The sequence below is a fragment of the Miniopterus schreibersii genome (genome assembly GCF_964146895.1).
Source record: "Miniopterus schreibersii genome assembly, chromosome: 2".
Lineage (NCBI taxonomy): Eukaryota > Metazoa > Chordata > Mammalia > Chiroptera > Miniopteridae > Miniopterus > Miniopterus schreibersii.
The window spans coordinates 64288968-64312460 of NC_138102.1; the positions used below are offsets into that span (position 1 = coordinate 64288968).

A 23493-nucleotide genomic window follows, 5' to 3' on the forward strand; every position below is an offset into this window, starting at 1 on the left:
GATTCTTGTCCCCATTTCTCTATCGCTGCTGGAAGCGGGGAAGGTCACAGGAAGGTAATTATCAGTTCATTCCATTCCCACAACTTCTGTTAGAGGGCCAGTGTCCCCAGGTCACAGAGGAAGGATGTGAACCTTAGTGAGGTTCATTGGCGGGGGTGTGTCGGGGTGGGAGGATGCAGGACCTTGGTGTCCAGATTCTAAGCCTGAGTTCCCTGAGGGACCTGCACTCTCTCCTGGCTAGTATTTTACATAGATACTGTCAGCATGGGTAGCTGAAACAGGATTTTGTGAAAAACTCTATTCCCACTCAACGCCCTCCTTTATTCTTGTTCCTCTAATGCATCCTCTTATTGTTGCCAACATTTAGAGTCTGCTTTATCAGTGACCTTTGCATAAACATTTTCATTGGTTTTCCACTGATTTGAGGTAGTCCATTATCTGACTGCAGTTTTTTTTAACATTATTTTTCATTTCCCCATATAAAAGATTCTTGTCCATTTTATTTGGATAATAGACTGATACCTGATTTCATATCAACAAAATGTATTTCTACTTTTTAAAAAATCCTGTTGTTTTCTCTCTTAGAAAACTGCTGCTTATTCCTTTGTTCATGCTCTATCTTTAGCCAGTCATCCTTTTACTATATGGTAGCAGAGAAGAGAGAGTAAAAACTCATAATTTTATTGCATTATTGGTATGCTGATGCATTAAACTCAGCAAGAGTCTAATTTGTCATTTTTGTTAAAAGGCAGAATTGATTAAAATTGCTTCTTTAATTTGGAGGTTGAAGTGGTCAAGATTGTTAGGTATACTTTTTTTTTTTTTAATGTGACACCTAATATATTCCACAAATAGTGGAAAGCACATTAAAGTCAAAGTACAGTGATCTTTATTCTTTTATTGGAACTATTCCTTAAATTTACTTAACCTAAGCATTATTTTTCTTATCGTTAGTATGATGATGATAGTAGTAGGAGTATGATTATTATGAGTATTATTCAAGAAAGTGCAGCAGAAAGCTTTCAGTGCAGTGCCTAGTAGGTGCTCAGTAAATGCAGTTTAAAATTAAAAGTTACTAGTTTCTTTGAATTTTTTCTTTAGGTAAACTAAAAAATGTTTCAGAAAGTGAAAGGATACTGGCATTGAGAAATAAACTGATGAAAAATTAGAATCTGCCCTTCTCTAGGTGATAAGAAAGTAAAAAATATATACTTTCTAAAAAGTAGAGGATGGTCATTTGGTCAGGCAAAGGAAACAAAGTCCACTAACATAAATTTATTAGCCTTTAACTGAAACTTGTAACCACTGTAACAAGTCAAGGCAAAGGTTTAAATTCTCGGAATAAGGAGACAGATGTGTCATTATTTGCTGGTTCCTGGGAAACCTATGACAGTGGCTGGAATAACTAACAGGATTGATAATATGATCTCCATTCTAGATTTCTCTTCTCCAGTCTACATCCAGCTGCCTCATGCACATGAGCATGTACAAACTGAACGTGATGAAAACTGGCCTAGTTCAAACCTGTTGATCATTTGTTGCTGAATTAAACAGCTTATTATCTGCCTGGTTGCTTAAGCATCCTGATTGCCCCCTTTTTTCTTTATTTGGTAGATTCATATATACATACACACAAACAGCTATACGTCCATCCACACATACATATAACAGACATTAATTGAGCACCTATGTTCCAGGCCTTATTCTTGGTGCTAAGAATATAACAGTGAACAGAGTTTCTACTTTTAAGGGCCTTGTTTTCAAATAGGGGGAGAGAGAAATCTCAAATATATGGTATGTGAGGAGTAAGTGCTTTGGAGGAGGAAAGCTGGGTGAGAATGATGGTGATAGGGAATACAGTGGTCGGGGGATGGAGGGGGTTTCTATTCTGTACAAGTCAGTAAGGGAAGCTTTTCTTTAAGGCTTTACAGGATTCCTCTGCTGCAGTGTAGTGGAGGAGATTGCAGTTCGTCAAGACTGGAAGTGGGCGATACATTAGAAAGCACTTGTGGTCCAGGTGAGAAAGAACAGTAGCCACAAGCTGGGGAGAAGTAGTAAATATTTTGTAGTTAGAATTTGCCAATTCACTGATGGGTTTAAATGTGGTTTTTGAGGGAAAGGAGGATGACGTCACACTTTTTGACTTGAGAAATTGCAGCTGCCTTTTCTGAGATGAGGAAAACTGTTGAAAGCGTAGGGGTGTGTGTGAGTGTGGTTTTGCACGTGTCAAATTGAAGATGCCCTTCAACATCAAAGTAAAGATATTGAGAGTAGGCAGTTGGATATTCAGGTGTGGAATTCAGGAGAGAGATGTGGGCTGGGTGCTACTTTGGGAACTCACCCCTCTCTCCATCCTGGTTGCTGCCTCTCTAGGTGAGCGTGCCATTTTCTGTCATTTGGCTTACCATCTCTCCCTTCTGCCTGGCCTCCACCATCACTTTTGCCGCTCTTTCAGTTCACCTTCAACAGCCTGAGTTTCTCCTGAAATGCAGGAACTTTGCCGTGTCTCATGCTTATGCCTTACATGGCCCCTCCGTGCTCAGAGGATGACATCCAGGCTTCTCACCCGGTTTAAAAGGTCTTGCGTGATCTGGTGCCTGACTAGTTTCTGGCGTCATTTATTTCCATTCAATATCCTCTGCTCACTGTTCTCACTTTTTCCTGTGCCCTTCATGTTCTTGTAACTTTGCAGCCTTCAAAACACTGTCATTCCATTATTTGGGCCTTTCTCCCTGCATCCCCAAACCTCACCCGCCTCTCTCCTTTTCTCTCGTAAGCGTTTGCTTAGGCGTCACTCCCATGAAGGCCGTCCCTGACCAGCACTCGTGAAGGGGCCATTCTTCATTCCCCTCGGTGCTTACCGAGACACCGAAGACACAGCCATGCATTGTAATTGCCGTTTTACTTCATATTCCCCTCTCTTGCTCCGTAACCTCTGTGAACCTGTGCGTCTGTTTTGTCAGTGTTATTTCTGTCATGCCTAGCATAGACCCTTCTAGGCGGTGCTTTATAAATATTTCTTGTTTGAATGAAAGAATAAATAAGTAGTGCAGCTGATGATAAAACATGTATGCAAAATTCAGCAAAGTTTCTACATTCCAGCAGTAATAGTTTAAAAGCACAGCAGGGAAAAGTAGAATTAACCACCCCCACCCCCGCCCCCAAATACTAAAAAGTATAATTTAGATGCATTTAAGACACCAAACACTAAAAATAAATATATGGGTTGCCTATGTTAAGTTGAATAATTATAGACACATGTCATATTCATGATTGGAAAAATTGAAAATTGTCAACATATCAGGTCTCCCCAATCTATTTACAAATGCCTTGCAATTAAAATACAGTTCAAATGGATTATATTTTTGGAACTTTTGAATTACTCTAAAGTTCAAATGGAAAAAGAACTGAGTGAGAAAAGTGAAGACAATTTAGAAAACAAAGAAAAATTTGAACAACCAGTTAATAAGATGTTAACAGTGCTTAAGACAGAGTGATGGTAGCACAGGAGTAGGACCTAGAACAAGGCAACAGAAGTAGAAGCTTAGAAAAATAAGTATAGGATAAAAGTGGAATGTAAAATCACTTGAGAAAGATTGGTGATTACTCACAAAATTATACAGAGGTAGTTAATATTTTGACAACTATGACATTTGATCCATATCTCACATATGTACCAAACACATGTAATTATAATATGCTTTTCTGATATAATAATCATGTAATTATAATGTGCCATCCTATATATATGAAGATGCTTTTTAAGTTATTTTCTCCCTCAAATTAGTGTTCTATTTGTACATGTCTAATTAAAGACTTGACTCCATTGTTCTTTGTTATCAAAATCCTAATTTTGTAAGATGACTGACTTTGTCTAGAAGTGCTGTCCATGGACATAAGAGAAAAGATGACAGGATCACTTTATTGGTTATAGCTGATAACCTCGGCTCTTAAATACTGTGCTGTAACTATAGGTCATATGTTGTTGTTTAGCGTGATGTATTCTCATTATTATTATTACCAAGGATAGAGAGGTTAAATACATTTGTTGATTTTAAAACACTCAAATAAAATAGGCTGAGTATCAAAATCTGACTATTTTTTGAAGATTTGGAAAACAAATTGTAAACGGTCTACTATTCCAGTTTTGTTTGAGCTGTATTTTTAAATAAGCATGGTATATCAAACATAAAATAGCTGTGTGCTTGTTTTTGTTTAGCATTCTTATAGCTAACTTCTTCAACTATCCTAAGTGTAAGTGTGTGTGTGTGTATATATACATATATATATGTTATAATTGTATCTCGTATACTGTTCAAATGAGCTACCTGTACTTATTCTTGCACTCAGTGGTATTGGTTTCTATAGTGTACATTAGATTTATTTTTGTTTTTCCTGTTAGTCCTTCAAATATTTACACTTAATAGTTTTTCTAGCATAAGAGCCACCAGTACCTATCTGAAATAGTTTAGGTCTTGGGATATCTATTACTTAATTATTTTTATGACTATGGTGATTTAAAAGCTTTGTATCTTTTTTAGATTTTTGATGATGGAAAGTTCACATCCTGCCCTTTAGCAGCTGAACATCTTCCTGCTCCTAACATGGATCTATTCTTGGTTTTACAGAGAGAAGAGAAGAGGAAGATTTTGAAGAGAAGAAAGTTCTTAAAAAAAAAATTAAAGAACTTAAATTTCTAGATTCTAAAGTTGCCCAGAACCTTTGTAAGTATAAGATTTTAATACTATTAAACTAGTAAGACATGCTAGAGGTATTGTCTTTAAATTATTTCATTTTCTTTATGACTTGTTTTTATTTTGTTATTTTTTATAATTTGCATAATAAATTCAAAGATAACTTTAGGCAACTTGTGGTTTAAATTCTTCAAAAGATTAAAGCATATTATAAAATAAAACTAAGAAAACTGTTTAGAATGAAAATATATCTACAATAATTGAAAAGAAAACTACCCTTTAAATTCTCTTTTTTAAGTATATAAGTAAAGAATTAAGGAAGTAAGTGATGACATTATGAAATAAATTTTGTAGTGGATTCTTTCTTTTATATGTCTGAGTATTATTTGTAATTCCTGATCACACACAAAGGAGGTTGGAATATTAATGGAAATAAGGAATGATGAGTAAAATGAATTTCATTATTCCATCTGAACAGTTCAAAGCATTTCTTCAAAAGTACTGACTGGAAATATTTTAGATTTAATTACTGTTATAGGGAGCTAAATACTTACTATTGAACTGTCTTCCTGACTGAGTTACTGTGGGAGAAGAGGGCCAATCGTTTTGCTTCTAACTCATTTCTAACATCCTTAACTGCATCAAAGATGGTTCTGCTTGGAACTGAGATAATGTCTGTATATATTACTTTCTGATGGTGCAGGTGGGATGTCATGTGGAGAACGTAGAGGCATGAACAGTTCACATGGCTTTCAGCCTGCCTTTTAGTTATTACATGCCTCGAGTAAGCTCTCAGCAAGTATGAACAAAAGTTCTTTGTTGAGAGTATAAAGATCCATGCTATTGATTAAAGAGGGAGTTCAGGCTGTGTGTGCAAAAGGCAGAGTTGCTGTTCCTTTTGTGAAAGTCATGGAACCTCCTTCCTTTCACAGTCACTATGATAGAGGGCCATCCCTTTTCTGTAGTGTAGGCTGCTGTGGTCTCTGACTACTATATAGACATTAATGCTGTTGGCCAATACATAGTTCTTTATGTCTGGCCACAAGTTGATTGCATAACACCTTTCAAGTTAGGTGTTGACCATGTGACTTGTGGAGATGCGATAACTTTTGTGTGGAAGCATTTAATTGCTGGTGCAAGAAAGTCCAGTGCTCTTCCCCTTCACCCAGAATGGCAGTCAGAATGGTGTCCATCAGCCTGATGGAGGATCATGAGTAAGAGAGCCCTGCCTTTCAGATGTGTGTGATGGACGTGTAGTCTGAGTTAGAATTCATTTTTTATTTTTGTTTTGTGCTTTTCCACTGAAGTTTTGATGATTATTACATAATACAGCTATTTCATGGAATTTCCGCCCTTAAAGGAACATCAGCTCAGTTTAAAGCACTATTAACTTGGATAATGTCAAAAAGTTTTGTGTTCTGTGATCTGAAAGAGATGGTTATTTTCTTGAAAAATGTCCATGACCTGCATTACAAATTCTTAGTCTTGTCTCTATAAATAGCCTCATTATGGGTCCTAAAGATATATCATTTTGAATAGAATGCTTTTTAAGTGAGTCAGCCATGGTAAGTTGGCCCACATATTCCTCTTAAAGTTGAATATGTGACTTGTTGGACAGGGTTCTTTAGTATTATTTACATGTTATAGAAGATGTGCTAAATAGGATTTCAAATTTAATTATAATAGTAATTACTGATTCCCTTTATGTGCTAGCTGTGTCCTCGGCCCTTTAGCCTTTGCCACAGCCCACTGCGTAGGTAGCAGTGTTGACATGGTAGGTAGGGAATCTGGTGGGTGGAGCAGTTCAGTGACTTGAATAAGATTGCTCATTTTGAAAGTGTCCAATAGGTATATGTTAGTTATATCTATTCCTACTTAGAGATAACAAAATGACATTATCATAGAGCAGGATGCTGTTTTGTTTGCTTTAGCTAGAGAATATATATGTATCCATTCACTTAATTGTTAATCACGTTTTAAAGTATAAGATCAAAAGGTCCAGTATCATACCGTGTCATATTATGATGAAATACATTCTAGTAGTAGTCTTGCTCTCTCTGATTGTAGCAAGTGTTATGATTTAAGCTATAAGAAGCTTTAGCAGCCTTAAAATCTTTACTGTAATTATAGTTTCATTCACAGCTGTTTTTTGACTATGAAATTCAGTCTTTTGAGATACTGAATTCCGAGAAAAGAGTCTTAATGATAGTGACAAGACTCTATCTTGTTACTTAGAAATCTAATTTTTCTTCGATTTTTCTTAACTGAAATACTCTATAGAATTATGAGGAAAGGATCTAAAATCACCCATTTACTTATTTATTTAAATAAATAAGTATTTTGAGTTTATAGAGGTTTTGGCAAAGACTTTGGACGCATAAAAGATAGAATTCCAGCCACTCTAGAACCAAGAGATGGCTCAGGAGTTCTACAGGTTTCATGTGCTTTACAAGACTTTTTGGAGGGGGTATTAGAGCTGTAAAGGGAGGAACCCAGGAATCTACAAATTAACATAAAGGTTTAAATATTTATAAATTCCTTAGGAAACGTGTGACTGGTTCCAAAATCTGCACACTTTACCCTCCTTCAATGACTCAAAGCTTCCCACTGGGATCTATATAATCACATATTGAAGGATAAGATGCATGTTAGTAAAAATATTAATTTTAATGGGTTTTTTGGAGGCTGTAATTGAGTCTTATATTATTCTCAGTAACTTTTAACTATTAAAATAATGTGTTGTCTTCTGAATAGTGTGTTATGCATTAGGCCATTTTCAATTCTTTGGCAGTTTTTTTTTCTGCCCTTAGTTATAGCAAATGTTTTCCACAAAAGAATTTATTCATAAACTATTAAAAAAACGAGTTCAGTCTTTCTAAATATGTGTGTTTAATGTGTATGCTGTTTTAATTATGGAATAATACATGGAAATAGTGAATGAATTATAAATAGAGAAAAAAGTAAAGGAATAAAGTATGTTTATCTGCAAAGTAAATTTTTAATACCATACTTTATTCATTCAATGCTTAGTTGAATTTGGATTTCCCATTTTTGGTGTTACTAAGGCAGGGTGAGGCATACTGTGGCCCTTGGGCCAAATCTTGTCCATTGCCTTTTTTTTTAAACAAGGTTTTATTGGAACTTGGCCAGCACATTTATTTGCACATTGTTTATGGCTGCTTTAGTGCTACAATAGCAGAGTTGAGTAGCTGTGACAGAGACTTGTGGCTCACAAATCATGAAATATTTACTGTGTTTCTCTTTAGAGAAAAAGTGTGGTAGCCCCTGCTCTAAATGTATGCCTGTTCTGTGATTGTACCAATTTACTCTTATACCATCAGTGCTTGAGTTTCCCACTCTATGACCTCCCAAAAGCTTGTTTATCTAGTGTGGCTTTAAAAAAATAATAATTATGCTTGAGACTTGTTGAAGCTCCTTGATCTCATATTTTGTGTCTCTCTAATTCTGGAAAATTCTCTGATATTTTTTCTTCATATACGTTTCTTTCCTGTTCTTTTTGTGATTTCCTTTTGGAACTCTAAGTAGATATTTTTTAAATATCTTTACTAATCTATATCTCATAACTTTGTATTTTTCCAAATCTTTATGTTACACTCTGGATTCCAATCTTTCATGTCACAACTTTTCTGTTCTTGATGTCTAATTCATATGTTCAGTTTATAATTTCATTAGTTTTATTTATACATGTGATTTCTAAAAATTCTGCATTTTTCCCTTAAATCTTTTTGTTTCTTTTTAGTAATGTCTTTTTTTCCTGTCCAATGCTTCAAACTTTCCTTTCTTATCTTTAAATAGTTATTTTCTCCCAGGATTTCTGCTTTTCTTTCAGGACAGCTCAGAACTGCATTTAATATTAAGATTAAAAAATATATTTTAAGATACCTCTCTCTTCTAAGTATCTCTCTGCCTTACTGCCCAAAATATAAAACTATCATTTCTTTCTGTCTCAGTTACTGTATTATGCCTCAGAGGAATTCTGTCTTTTTGATTATTCTATTTAATGTTATAACCTTCTCTATATGTTGTTTCCATAGACTAGATTTCTTGAATGGAATTTATTGTTTCTCAAATGGAATTAATAATTTGAAATATTCTGATTTATCTTACTAAGTTTTCAATTCAGATTATATTTTAACAATCTGTGTTCTTAATTTGCTTACTCCTGAGGTTTAGCATGTTACATGTATTTAGGTGATTTTTGTCTTATTCTTTTAATTGAGTTTACATACATTTTGCCCATTTTCCTGTTTGGACCTAATGGTATTCTAAATGAAGTAAACAAGTGCTCTGCGAATTTTGAAGCATGTTTATCCTTCCAGCTTCCTTGCTTTTTAATTGCTTTAAGTACTTTGACATTAGTGTTTTTCTTTCATGTTGTCAGATATCAATCTTTGCATATGTTTTCCATTGGTTTTTATGATTAAGAAGTTCTCTAACCATAAAAGAGCTAATTTGCCATGCTAATTTTCTTTTAGTATTCCTTCTGTTGTCACTATTTATATTTAATTCTACAATCATATGCAACTTGTTTTGTACATGATGTTCAGATTTAGACTTTATTCCCTCCCCATCAATTATTCATCAATTACTCTTAAAGAGCATATATTAGTTACCATATTTTCTTGCTTTCTAATGTCTACTATGGGGTTATTCTTTTGTAATTCCATTAATCTCGATCTGTTACAACATCACTTAGATTCTTTATTTCATCTTGTTGTGATATTAAGGATTACACATGTTCATATTTTACACCTACTTTATAGCACTATTATCCCAGACTTATGACTGTTTGATTCTGAAATGTGTGAATGAAGCTAGTGATAAGACCATAGAGGGTGCCTTTGTTTTTCAGTGTAGGTGATACATGGTATCCTCAGGAATCTGGAATACAGCCGTACTCTAAGAGAGAAGTAGATCATATTTTCTGAGTCTGATGAAAAATAGTGTCTTTATTTGAAAATACGTACTGACAGAATTACATAAGTTCAGTATATAAAATAGTGGGCTAGTGGTTAGCAAGCCCTGAGTATGTTCAATAAGTGACACCTGTCTCTGGAGAGAAGCAACAATAATAGCAGAATAAGGGGAGAACAGCAAAAGCATCAAATCAGGTTCTGTGGCAGTATCTTGTATACCTCCGTAGCTTTTTGAGAAGACCATTGTGTTTTAGCACTAGATATAGGAGGTACCAAAAATTAAGTAATGTTGGAATTCTCAGTAATAACATAGTATCTCATATAATTCATTTGGATAGTTTTCCATGAAAATTTGTTTCTAACTGTGGATATCTAAGCTTTAGTTACATGCAAAGACTAGTTCTCTGGCATAATGTCTGAACAGTGATGTCTGGCATAATATTTCTGAACAGTGAACTATTATTGTAACTTGTAAAAGTGTTAATATCCTGCTTAGCAGTTTTCCTAAAATACTTTTTCTGAACTATTTAGTAAGGCTGGAAGATACTATACAAGCTAATAACACACATGTTTAGACAAGTATTACATGCCCATATTGGGTCTTTATGGTTCTTTTCTTTATAATGTGATATTTTTATAGTGAACCAAACATTTTATTTTTAATCACTTGAAAATTCGCACCATTCCTATGATAAGCTAATAATAATCATTAAAAATCAACCTTGAAATCAGCATAATCATATAGGACTTGTTTAAACACTGGGTCTAAAACTGGAGAAGTATAAAATGTGCTAATGAAAGTTTCCCCCACACTAATTTTATTAAATGTTTTAAAATCTTTAGTTTTATGAATTATTTTCAATTTCACATATAGAACTATGTCTCCAACTCCTTTCGTAACCTTATCCATTATGAACTGATTCTCCCTTTTAGCAATCTTCCTGAGCTCTTTTCGGGTGCCATATGAAGAAATCAAAATGATGGTATTGGAAGTGGATGAAACACAGTTGGCAGAGCCTATGATTCAGGTAAACAAAGAAGCAGAGAGCTTAAGTTCCAATATTTCATTGCAAGCTTGTCATTAAAAAGAAATCTGTAAGTGAAGCAAAATTCTTAAACCAAATCGTTCAACCGGAAAATCATTGCTGCGTAATTACTTATAGCATAACTTCTGCATTGCCAGGAGATAAAACTCTGAATGCTCTTAACTGCAAACTAAATAATAATGCCATCAAATGATTACTTTTCAATTATTTTAAATGACTGTTTTCCAAAAGTCAGGTTGTTTAATTTTACATTTTTGTTTTTGTTACAGTTAAGACTAGTAATGTGTTAATTTAAATTTATTTGTATAACCTTTTTAGAGTCTGTTTTTCTTAGGCTTATATGTCTTCTAAAGTTGTATTATTATTTAATATAAGATCAAGGGAGATTTCTCTTTACTTAGAGTAACCTTACTGATAATCCCTACTGGAGTCATTTGTGTTCCTATGCATAATACAGATAGTTTGCATAGTGTTCTGAATTCATTCAGAAAGCTGGAAGATTTTTAAAATGATTTCTACTGACAGTATTATTTAAGGAATGCTAGTGTGGTGTCAGAGTTACTTGCTGAATTCCACATAAAGCATCAATAATACATATCGAGATGAATTTCAGTTTGGAGAATCAAACCACAAATTATATAGCAAGAGGATGATATCTTTTGTTTACTATCATGTATTTTTATAGTGGAAGGGTAATAATGGTTTAGCAGTGAAAAGAAAACAAGGACTATTTATTAGTGTCAACAAGCCATTAAAATTATGGTAGAGATTTTAATTCATCAATAAATGGTAACCTTAGGACTTGTTCTTGGTTTGCCTCTCCTCTCTTGTCTTCTGAATGTAGTGGTAATATATAATCCCATTAGTGATTTGTGCTATGAATCTCAGACATAAACGACCTGATTCAACAACTCTTGTTTAAATACTTATTCTCTTGCAGTTTCTTTTTATTAGAACTTTGTCTTTGTTATTGTTGATTGTATAAGTGCCTTCTTTTTTTTAAAAAATATATCTTTATTGATTTCAGAGAGAGGAAAGGAGAGGGAGAGGGAGAGAGAGAGAGAAACATCAATGACGAGAGAGTCATTGATCGAGCCCACAACCTGGGCATGTGCCCTGACTGGGAATCCAGCCCTGATCGCCTGGATCCCAGGTGGACGCTCAACCGCTGAGCCACACCCGGCTGGGCTGTGCCTTCTTCTTAATTGATTCCAGCTTCCTTAAAGAAAATTTTTCTCCTTAATACATGTTCGTATTGTTTATAATGTACTTGTTAAACATTTATGGAGTAGCTTTTAACTTGCTTACATGACTGTTTTGGATGATCATGTGGCTTTTGTTGTGTAGAGATGAAAGAACACTTATTTGCATACGAAATTTGTGCCCAAAGAATATTAAATTCCATGTAACTTATTACTATATTAGTTTTTGATTACTGCTATAGCACTTTTCCACAAATTTAGTGGCTTAGAATTACATGAATGTGTATTATTTTAACGTTTCTGTAGACCAGAAGCCCAGCCTGGGCCTTACTGTGCTAAAGTCTAGGTGTTGGCAGGCTTGCATTTCTTTCCATAGGCTTTAGGGAAGACTTTGTTTTTTTTGTTTTGTGTGTTGTATTTTTTTTGGTCTTTTCCAGCTCCTCATGGCTGCCTCCTTCCTTGGCTCCTGGGCACCTTTCTTCATCTTCCAGGCCAGCAATGTTGCATCTCTCTGTTAGTTTCTTCCATAGCTCTATCTCCCTCTCACTTGATGGTTCTTTCTTCCTCTTCCATTTGTAAAGACCTTTATGATTATATTGGGCACATCCAGATAATCCAGGATAATCTCCCTGTTTTAAGGTCAGCTAAAAATAATATTTTGACAGGTTCTGGGGATTAGATGTGGATGTCTTGGGGGAGGTTCGATCATTATTCTGCCCACCATACTTGCTAAATATGAAACCAGTCTTACGAATTTAAAACCTAAAACTTTAGCTTGGACAATACAAAGTCTTCATATATTCATTAAAAAACAAGAATTCCATGGTATTTCTCTTTTTTTAATGTAAAAAATATGTTTCTTATTGTAAAGCAAAGAGCTGCCTATGTTGAATAGGGCATGGAAAGAGCATTGCTTTGTAACAATCGTTTGGTAGGTTTTGTTCATTGTCATGATTTCATTTTGGCATGTGTATCTATTTATTTATTCATACATAACAAGATATCAGTATCGATGTCATTTTCTCACCTCATTCTTTACCCATTGACCTATGTTCCATGTTTTGTTAATTTATTTAGTGTGTATGTGTGCGCACTTGTGTGCACACATGCATGCATATATGTGCCCACCATGTGCAGGGCACTACGTTAGGCTCAATCAGACAGACTTTACATTTTTGGAATTGATAGTGTGGCAAGGGAGATTTTATATATATATGTCTGTATGTCTGTATGTATGTATGTATCATTAAAATACAAGACAAACATAGCTGATTTACAATAGTTATAGAACTACGTAATGTGTCAGGGGAGAGCTAGGTGTGTGTATGTGTAAAGATAAGGGCACTCAAAGGCTGAGTACTGTGTGGATGTGGAAAGGGCATAGGGTTGTGTGAGGATTGGAGTGAGGGGCAGTTACTCTGGCAGTAATAAAACCCTGAGCTGTGAGGGAAAAGCTGGCAGGGTGTGGGCAACTGTGAAGAGTTTAGTTTGATAGGATCTTGGGATTTGGGAAGTGTATGGGGAATGTGGTAAAGGAGACACAAAGCTAGGCTGGGCCTGTGCTCTTACAAATCATGATAGTTTTATTACTCGGGGAAGCAAAAATAATGAAGTGGAAAATTAATAAATTCCTGATGAGAGATTAAAATTTAATTATATATTAACTAAAAATATTCAAGGGGATTGGATGGTCATATAAAGAGTGCTGAAGAAATTTAGAGGCCTGATGTAATAAATAATTCAAGTAATCCAGCTGTCAACTAGAATGATTAAAAGAAAATATAAATAACCAAGCCTTTTGGTCTCAAGCAGTTCTACTAAGAGAAATTTCTATTTATATGGAAAAATCATATACTACCTGCATGTTTTTATTCAGTTGGTAGCATTAATACTGAATGTGTTTTTTAGGGATAATCTTAAATTGCCACTTTTTATTTGTTTCTTTTTGGCCAGCCAACCAAGTTTTTGTTCAAAGATGCACAGTGAGTCAAAAACTTGTTCTTTGATTTGACTACTTTGATATATAACATTTTCTAACATTATTTTAAACTAATAACACCTTTGGGGACTTATTTCCCCATTAATATCTATAGCATGATATAGGTTTAATTTAAATTTGAACTTGAATTTGGGCTTGCACAGAATATACTGATATTATAACTTGGGATTGTGAGCACAAACTACTCTTTTTTTCTTAATTTTATTATCAGTATGCTAACTTGTTATAACACTACTATAGTCAATTATATTTTGACACAGAGGATCTACATAGACTTTGTCCGAGGGAGTGTGTAATCATATAAGTTCTAACAGGGAAAAATAATTGTATGTATTCCTTCGTCTTTCTCCACTGGGAGTGTTTCTCTTGTCTGTGTGTGTGTGGCTTGGGAAAGGCTGTGCTGGACAAAGGAGCCAAAATGACTGAACCTGTGGTTTTCAGACTGCAGATGACACAGGCAAAGGGCGTTTCAGCCACAGGCACTTAGTTCCTAAAGGGACCATATATGCATTTGCTTTTATCTGCAAAGTATATCATTCTGTGTCTTTAATGCCTTTTCACTTTTTCTTTCACATCAGAATAATTACTTTGTCTTTGTTTTAGATATCTTCATTTTTATTATTAAAACCATACTCATATTGATTAAATCTTGCAAGAACTATCATTAAAATTCCCTTGATTCCTTTCCTATGCTTTCCCTTGCCTTTTAGTAGCAATATGATAATTTCTTTTATTCCCGTGAGTGAAGTGTTAAAATATGTTTGGCTTCGTCTGAAATTTCTGACGTTTAATTCCCTAAAGCTGAAATGTAATTGATCACATTTATCCAGGTGAGAAAGCTGTTTCTTTGGTATAGGTTGAGCTCTTCTTTCTCAATTATATAACTAATCAAATAAACATTCAGTAGGGCTTGATTTGAATATATAATAACTCCGGATAGAGAAGAAGAAAACTGCTTTCAAGATGCAGAGAATACAGCTTAAGGCTTAGTATAAAAGGGAGGTTTCATAGAAATAAAACTAAAGATTGACTTCTTTACTGATTTCCTTCCCAGAGTTTATTAATAAATTTACCTAGAATTCAAGAAGCACATTTATTGAAGATATTTTCTTTTGGTTTTAATTTTTAGAACTTAATAAAGCATCTTCCTGATCAAGAACAATTAAATTCATTGTCTCAGTTCAAGAGTGACTATAACAACTTAAGTGAACCAGAGCAGTTTGCTGTTGTGGTGAGTACTCTCAGTGTTAACTCTCCTTTGATGGGATTTTAATTAATACTGTGGAAAACAGGAAAGAAAATGTCAAGCTTTTCACATCATTGTTACTCACAAACCTTTAATGTCCATTTCTTTATTTTTTTAACCTAAGGATATTTGTGGGAAATTATATTAAAATATATATTGAAACTCTAGCCATAAGGGAAGTCCAAGGAGGCTTTAAAAAGTCTAAACATGATTTTTATGTTCTCTGATATCAAAATGTAAAATGAAAATTATGATTTGTTCCAGAGCAAGAGTAGCTTCAGTTTCTCATTCTAACCACTCCAGTTCATCTCATATTTTAGATCTGAAATTAGAAATACAATTTTGTGGGGTGTTTTGTTTTGTGGCAATGAGGTTGAAAAATGAATACATTTTTAAAAATCTTCAGAAACCTTGATAATCTTGTTCCAGTTTCTTATTTATAGAAGTTGGGGTCTGAAGAGGTGAGAAGACTTGCCAATGTTATATATTAGCTGTGTTGCAACTTAAAATTAAGATTTTTATCAAGCCGCCTTTCTCTTGCCTTTTTCTCCTACCTTTAAATGTGCATTTGAGGTTGGTTACGCTCAGTTATCATGATGTACTTTAATGTAGTGTTTCATTTTTTATTATTATATGATTATTTGTTTTTTTCCTTGCTTCTTCAGTTATATTATTACCAATCTCCAGGGACAGGATGAAATTGCATTTGACATAATTTTGAAAATTTGGATTGACTAACTGAACGACTATATCTGCATACCATAGTTTGCATGTTGTAGGCATTTGCTCATAAACTCCTTCCTGTCTCTTCATAAACCCCTTCTACTCAGCCCACCCTGCAGTGCCTCCCCCTCCTCCTGTCCACCAAGTTCACAAAACTCAGAATAGAACACAGAAGAAAAAAAGCAGGTTTTTTCCTGTTTACCGTCTTCTAATTCTTATTATAAAGTTCTTTTTAACTTACTATATTTACAAAAATGTTTTCTTTTTAATCCAGTTCTTTAGGGTATTCTTTTTTTTCTTCCCCTGTACCCCTTTATTTCTTGTTGGCTTTATTTTCTATTACCTGATCACTTTGTCTTAATCCCTGTATAATGTTCTTCTTGCAATGTCTTCCATATGAGAATAAATAAGGGAAAATTTGCATTAAAATTTTAACCACAGACGTTTAAAATTTTGATCTTTGCCATTGTTTTGACTCTTGAATGAAAATCACAAAATGTAAAATTATAATTTTAGAATATTTTCCACATACCTTAAGCCTGAAACATACAAATTTATATGAAAATCTCTACCTAATTAACAACTTATGCTGCATATCACTGAAAAGATTTAAAACTATTCCCACATTCTAGTGACTGTCACAGAAGAATGAACTTAAACTAGCAAATGTTTTAGGTTTATTTAAAATAGCCAGGTTATGCCCTCCTTTAAACACTAGAGTTCAAATCATAGAGCTGTGATTTACAAGCAGTGTACTCATAGGGGTCAGAACATTAAAATAATTATATTCCCAGATACTAGTGCTAGAGGTTATAGTTTTTATTTTAAGACAGTAATGGACCACTTTCCTTTCAGGACATGTCAATTCAGACTTGACCTTGAATATACTCATTCCATCGCAGGTCATACCTGACTGCAAATGGAATTTAATGTGGAAATAGTAATGCTGTTGAAAAACATCTGCTGTGCACAATATGAACAGTGCTTTATCATCTGTTGATTATGAATATTCTAGAACACATTGTTTTAAGTTCCGGCTTGTTTGGAACTAACATTTTAAAAAATGATTGTTTTGATGAAGAAAGGGGAAATAAAGTTGAGGAAAAAGTGAAAACATATATATGGATATATATCTGTAGATCAATATATAAAATGGATATATATATACATAAATGTCAAATAGTAATGTTCTTCACCTTTGCCTTTTTCCATTTCAACTTTTTACCATTCTCAATTTCTTAAATTAGTTTCCCCTATTTCTTGACTCTACCTTCCCCCTAGAAGAGGAGGAATCCTGCTTAAAGTTTGAAGCAGTAGTTGAAAATTACCCCCCACCACCACCATATGTAGAACCATGTGGAATGCCAGAGTTTTCTATTCTTTTTTCTAGAATAAAAGCTCAATATTAAGTTCACTAATTCATTAGAGTGATATGTTTTTAATTTATCAACATTATATAAGTAATAATAATTTGATGGGTTTAGGGGACTGATTATAATTATCATGTATATTTCTGAAAGATTCCCATATTACCAAGTTTCATGTTTCAAGTAAAAAACTTAATGAAATTATGTTTTATTATGTTATGGAAAATGTGCTATTAACTTTGAGGTAAGGTAGACTGCAGATTCTTATGTGACTTTTATTTTGTAGAAAAACATTTACTTATTGACCTAACCTAGATTTAAAGTAATAATCATTTCAACCTGAAAAATCATCACAGAGTCATAAACAGAGAATCGTCGAAGGTAGAGATAGCCTTAGCACCCCCCAAATAGGGCTGAAGTTTGCCTTTTCATTTGTTTTCATCATAGACTTGTGATTAGCTCTGTTTCATTCTCAGTTTCTATAGATTCATACTGTGATTTCTAGCATTGTTTTTATTTTAACAAAAATCAGTTAAAATTCTACAGTTATATTACTTGCTGGTGAGTTTTATTATTTCTTTTATCCATTAATTTGATTTTTGTGAAGTACAGATTTCTCAGGTGTATTGTATATAAACATACACCCAAATTTGACACAATAATGGATAGAGCTCCTACAGTTGTTTGCATTATATAATCAGCTTTAATTCCATGCACAAATTATGTAAAAGAATAAACAAACAGGACTTTTGCATGCATTTACATTATTTTGTCTTTGATAGAAAGGCAGTATGCAAAAGTAACACATCCAGAATGCTAGTCACCAGAGTCAATTAAAGACCAATTAGAATACATAAGATATAACATGTAAATTAGAAATATGTTTTACTTTTGTCTTGTATTACTTTACATACAACTTTCCAGGGCTGTATGTCCTATAGAGTGTTGTATACATATATGTTATTTAGAAATGTTATGTCAATATCCATTAAATTATATGTTCTTGAAGCTTTCTTTCAACCACTAAAGCATTTGATATGTCTATAGTCTCTCCAGGATTCCTGTAATAGGGAGTTTCATATTCAGTTTTATTTATTTCTCCCTTGAAATTGGAAGCAAATTTTTTTTAAATTTTTTTTTTTTACTGCTGATAGTATCTCCTTTCCTAAAGGAACCATCTCAATCCATGAGTACTAGACATGGGTACTTTTATGAAACTAAGGGTTCAGTTGCTCATCTGCTTTTTCTAGTAATTCAGAATTTTAAGGTACCTTTCTGAACTAATAGTCCTTGTCACCCTTATGACTTGCACATTAGTCAGTCTGGTCAGGACACTACTCAAGTGTTCTAGAGCTGGTCCTGTTTATGCATTGTAGTGTATTAGTGGTGGTGACATGGTGGTGTTTGGTGGGCTGGTACCTTTAGGATTGATACCCAATGCTATGAATTTAGGGCCTAAAACTGTAGTGATATTATTGACTTGTTTTTGTAGCTAATTACAGTATATTTATGTGTCCTATATTTTCTGGGAGATTTTGGCATATGAAAAATGACCCATCAAAAATTCTGGACTTAGTGTTCTGGTCAAATGGTATTTTAGAGGAATGCTCTGGGATGTGGTCCATCTCTGTATCTTTTTGTGTGACTTGAAATGAACGAGACACTCTACATGCTGATTTTTTTGTTTAGGTTCTGGGCAGAGGACACTGAGTGTTGACTGATTTGCTTAATTTGAAAAATTATTTTCCTTGGCCAGTCCAGGACAAAACTTTTTATTGAGAAATCAGTTTATATTTGGCATGACTTAGCCTCATGCTTTATTCAGCTTAATTTTCTGTTAATGAGATGATGAAATGAAAAATATACTTTCTAGAAACTTACTCATTAGATCCGTTAGTTGCCTGTTTCTTTTCTCAGATTCCTTCCTTCTCTCTTTAGCCCCAACACTTTATTCATCCCTCAAAATATTGCCTACTTACCGAAGATTGGTTCCCATTGAGTAGAACCTGGTTTTAGTTGTATAACTGCATTTAAAAAAAATATTTGCAGTGTTTCTTTTTCTTTTTTAAATATATCTTTATTGATTTCAGAGAGAAGGGAGAGGGAGAGAGAGATAGAAACATCAATGATGAGAGAGTCATTGATTGAGCCCACAACCTGGGCATGTGCCCTGACTGGGAATCGAACCACAATCTCCTGGATCCTAGGCTGATGCTCAACCACTGAGCCACGCCCTGCCCGGCTGCAGTGTTTCTTTAATCACTAAACCACCAAGTAAAATTACTGTGCTCATAGTAGCCTGGTTTAACTATGTGAGAAATAAGATATGTAAATATTCAGTGGGATCAGAAGATTAGCTGTAGTTTGAAAAAGGCCTAAAAATTTGCATTTGAAGCTTAGTGCACTATACTTTGATTAAAAATTCTAGGTTTTTGAGTATTTGTCTCTGTATTATTTAATTCCGTTAAGCTGTCTGTCCTTCAAAAGGAATCAAACCCTTTATGGGCCCGTTAAACCAAACAGGTGTCTTGTTTGTGTGCTGTATTTTGATCTGCCATTTGGTGTCACTGTAGGGCAGGGCTTTTCAACTTTGTGCAGTAGAGGCCTCCATTTATTTTTATTTTTTTCAATCAAAAATTGTTGTAGGAAGTTCATGCATATTTCCCTACATTAAAACTGCTTCATTTTAAAGTACACCCTAATATTTATGTTGTAAAACATTCAAATAACGTATAAAAATATTGAATGCAATTTATAATTTCCTTTTATCCCACTACCCCACTGCATTCCATGTTATCATTTTTATTATTTTGTTGGACTTCCTATTTATTTGTACTTACAAATGTATGCATATTCATATGCACATTTAACATACATTTTTCTGAAACTTTTTTATCATAAAATATATTTTGGAGATTATTTTCATGATATGCTGTTTTAAATTTCTTATGTGGTATTTCGTGGTCCGTACTAAGACTTTTCCTTTTAACTATTCTCTTAATGAAGGATGGTTCATTTTTGTTTACCCCAGGGTTTAAAAAAAATAATTCTGCATACACCTTTGTGTATGTATTTGAAGGCTCTGTATCCTTGAGGTCAGTGAGCATGAACTCTGGGTTTAAATCTTAGATCGACCTTCCTATCTGTGATCTTGGGTAGGTACTCATCTTTCTGTTCCTCAGTTTCCTTGTTTATGAAATGGGACCATGTTAGTTTCCTACTGCTGCTATAACAGATTACCACCAATTTAGTGGCTTAAAACAACACAAGTTTATTATAATCTTACAGTTTTGCAGATCAGAAGTCCAAAGTGGCTCATCAGTGCTGCATTCCTTCCAAAGGCTCTAGGAGTGGAATTTATTTCCTTGCTTTTTCCAGCTTCCAGAGGCTGCTCACATTCCCTGGCTCATGGTCTAGCATCACTCTGACTTCTGCTTTGGTCCTTACATCTCTTTCTTATATCTCCTAACTTCTTATATGGATCCTGTGATTATATTGGGCCTACTTGGATAATCCAGGATAAACTAGGATAAACTCCTCATCAAAAGATCCTTATTTAGTTCCACCTGCAAAGTCTCTCTTGCCATGCAGAGTTACATATTCAAAAGTTTTGGTGATTAGTATGTGACCATATGTGGCGGAACATTGTTCTGCCAACCACAGGGATGATAATAGTGCCCACCTCCATTGTGTGGTCTTGAGTATTAAATAAATTGATATAAGGAATATGTGTAAATCATCTTGTACTCATAAACTCTTCATAAAGGTTAGCTTTTATTATTACATCTTTAGGAAAGAGTTCTAGAATTTGAATTGATAGGTCAAAAGTTATTTTTAATCTTGATGATTACTGCCAAATTATTTTTCTAGGACTTATGTCAGTTTATACTTTTATGAACAAATCCATGAGGATTCTTTTTCTTGTACCAGTACCAATACTTAATATTATATTTTTTCATTTGGTGTTTTTTGTTTTGTTTTTTACTTTATATTTTCTGGTTATTTAAATAAGATTGAAGCACTATACATTTATTGGTTATTTATGTTTCTACATAGAATTGCCTGTTAAGCATTTGTTTTTCTATTATCTTTTTGCCTTATAGTTTATGAGAGCTGCTTATATAATCTATATGTTAGTCCTATGTAAATGTTTGCAATTTTTCTTATTTTCTCTCACTGATCTTTCTGCCTTTATTTATGATATCTGCTATACCTTGCATTTTTGAAGCTTAGTTTTAGAAGTGAATTGAGATAAAGATTCCAGTTGCTCATTTAATGATAGGAATGCGTTCTATGTATAGAGAAAGCTTGGTCCTTTGTACGCAGTAGAAGTATGTTAAATAGCAGTAGAGTAAGTCTTTAGTTTGATTGTATGGAACATCTTGTATAGGTGTAAAATGAAGAGTGAGAGGCAATTGACTTTCTTTCACTGGCTCCCGAAAATCCTTTCGTTGCTCCTTATTTATTTATTTATTTATTTAAATTCTCACCTGAGGATATTTTTTCCATTGCCCTTCAGAGACAGTGGAAGAACGAGAGAGAGGGAGAGAGGGAAAGGAGAGAAACATCGATGTGAGAGAGACACATTGATTGGTTGCCTCCCACACCTCCCCTGATCAGGACTGGGGATCTAGCCTGCAACCGAAGTATGTGCCCTTGGTCAGAATCGAACCCAGGACCCTTTAGTCGGAGGGCCGACACTCTAAACACTGAGCCAAACCAGCTAGGGTACTCTCCATAATTTTTACATGGGTGTCCAAAATCCCTAAAATAGCAATTGGCCTTAAAAAACGACAAAAACTTTATTGAGATATAATTGGCATACAATAAAATGCACATATTTAAACTTTTAAAAATTTGATTAATTTCAATATATGAAAACACCCATGAAATCATCACCACAATCAAAATAATGACCCTTGCCATCACAACCAAATATTTCCTTGGGTCTCTCTCTGATCCCCTCCTCTCCTCCCGGACACCCATCATTAGGTCTTTAATGAAGCAATTCCTGCCTTCCCCTTCCACCTCCTGTCTTACTTTTTTCCTGTGCTTCCTCTTTCCTCAGCAGCTTGTTGTGCACCATCCTGAGGCCTGTCAATACGCTTCCTGTGCCCTTTGAGGAAACCTTCTCTGGAATGTGTTCCCTAATACTTCTGGTTCTCCCTACAACATTCAGTATTCTTTTTTTTGTGTTACCATAATGCCTGGTGCATATCTCTAAATGGCTCTTAACCTGGAATATAAGTCTTATTGTACATGTTACAGTCTTCATTTATGCTCAAAACTTTTTGACGGGCTGTAGTATATCATGCTCATCTTTATATTACCAGCACATGGCACATCTTCTAGCACATGGTGGCCACATGATGTTGGCTAAATGAATATATGAAATAAGGAAGAGATGAACAGAAGGGAGGGAAAATATATAGTAACAACAATAAAATAAAATAAAAAGTTAAAAAAAATTTTTTTGAATGTTAAATTTTTAGAGCAGTTTAAGGTTCACAGCAAAATTGGGAAGGTACAGAGATTTCCCCCATACCACACCCTACACACATGCATTGCCTTCCCCCATTATCAGCATCCCTCACTAGAGTGGTACATTTGTTACAATTGATGGACCTACATAGACACAATAGTGATTGCCCCAGAGTCTACAGATTACATTAGGGTTCCCTCTTGGTGTTGTACATTGTATGGGTTTGGACAAATGTATAATGGTGTGTGTACATTATCATGGTTTTATGAAGAGTATTTTTGTTGCCCTAAAACAAATGTTTTTAAAAATTTCCTTTTAAAATAAAAATGTTGATTATTTTTGAAGTAATTTTAATTTTTGTTAAAATGAATCTCTAAATAATGACTTCTCTGTGAGAATGGGTTAATTCAAAGTAGGCCAAGTAACCAATACTTTTGTGCACAGAAGTCTGAATTCACACTTCCTAAAGAAGAAAAAAAAAAAGACTTAACCATTCTATAAAATTGCCAATTAACTTGCGCACTTGTCAGCATTTTACTTTTCTTCTGATACCACACCTCCCTTGGACTTTTTCCCTGGTCCTCTTTTAAATCAGGAGGCCATTGTGTTTGTGTGTGAATACTCAAGGTATCCTATACAATACTACTTTTGGCTTCAGTGGTTTTACTTTCTAAAGAGTGTTGAGCAAGTTGTGATTTAACAATGATGGCTTATTGAAATACCTTCAGAAAAGACTGACCAAGGAACCCAATATGTAAGGAACCTGAAAGAACCTTTAAACATCACTTTCTGAGACT

The 23493-nt window shown here is 34.2% G+C and overlaps 1 protein-coding gene across 2 annotated transcripts in view; it reads left to right on the plus strand.

Moving 5' to 3' along the window:
* Positions 1-23493, plus strand: part of DIAPH3 (diaphanous related formin 3) — a 424348-nt gene that overhangs the window by 186627 nt on the left and 214228 nt on the right. For both annotated transcript variants that reach the window (XM_081128431.1, XM_081128432.1), the window contains 3 exons: positions 4629-4724; positions 10565-10659; positions 15008-15109. In XM_081128431.1, the coding sequence (XP_080984557.1) occupies positions 4629-4724; positions 10565-10659; positions 15008-15109 (293 nt within the window). The remainder of the gene's footprint in view (positions 1-4628; positions 4725-10564; positions 10660-15007; positions 15110-23493) is intronic.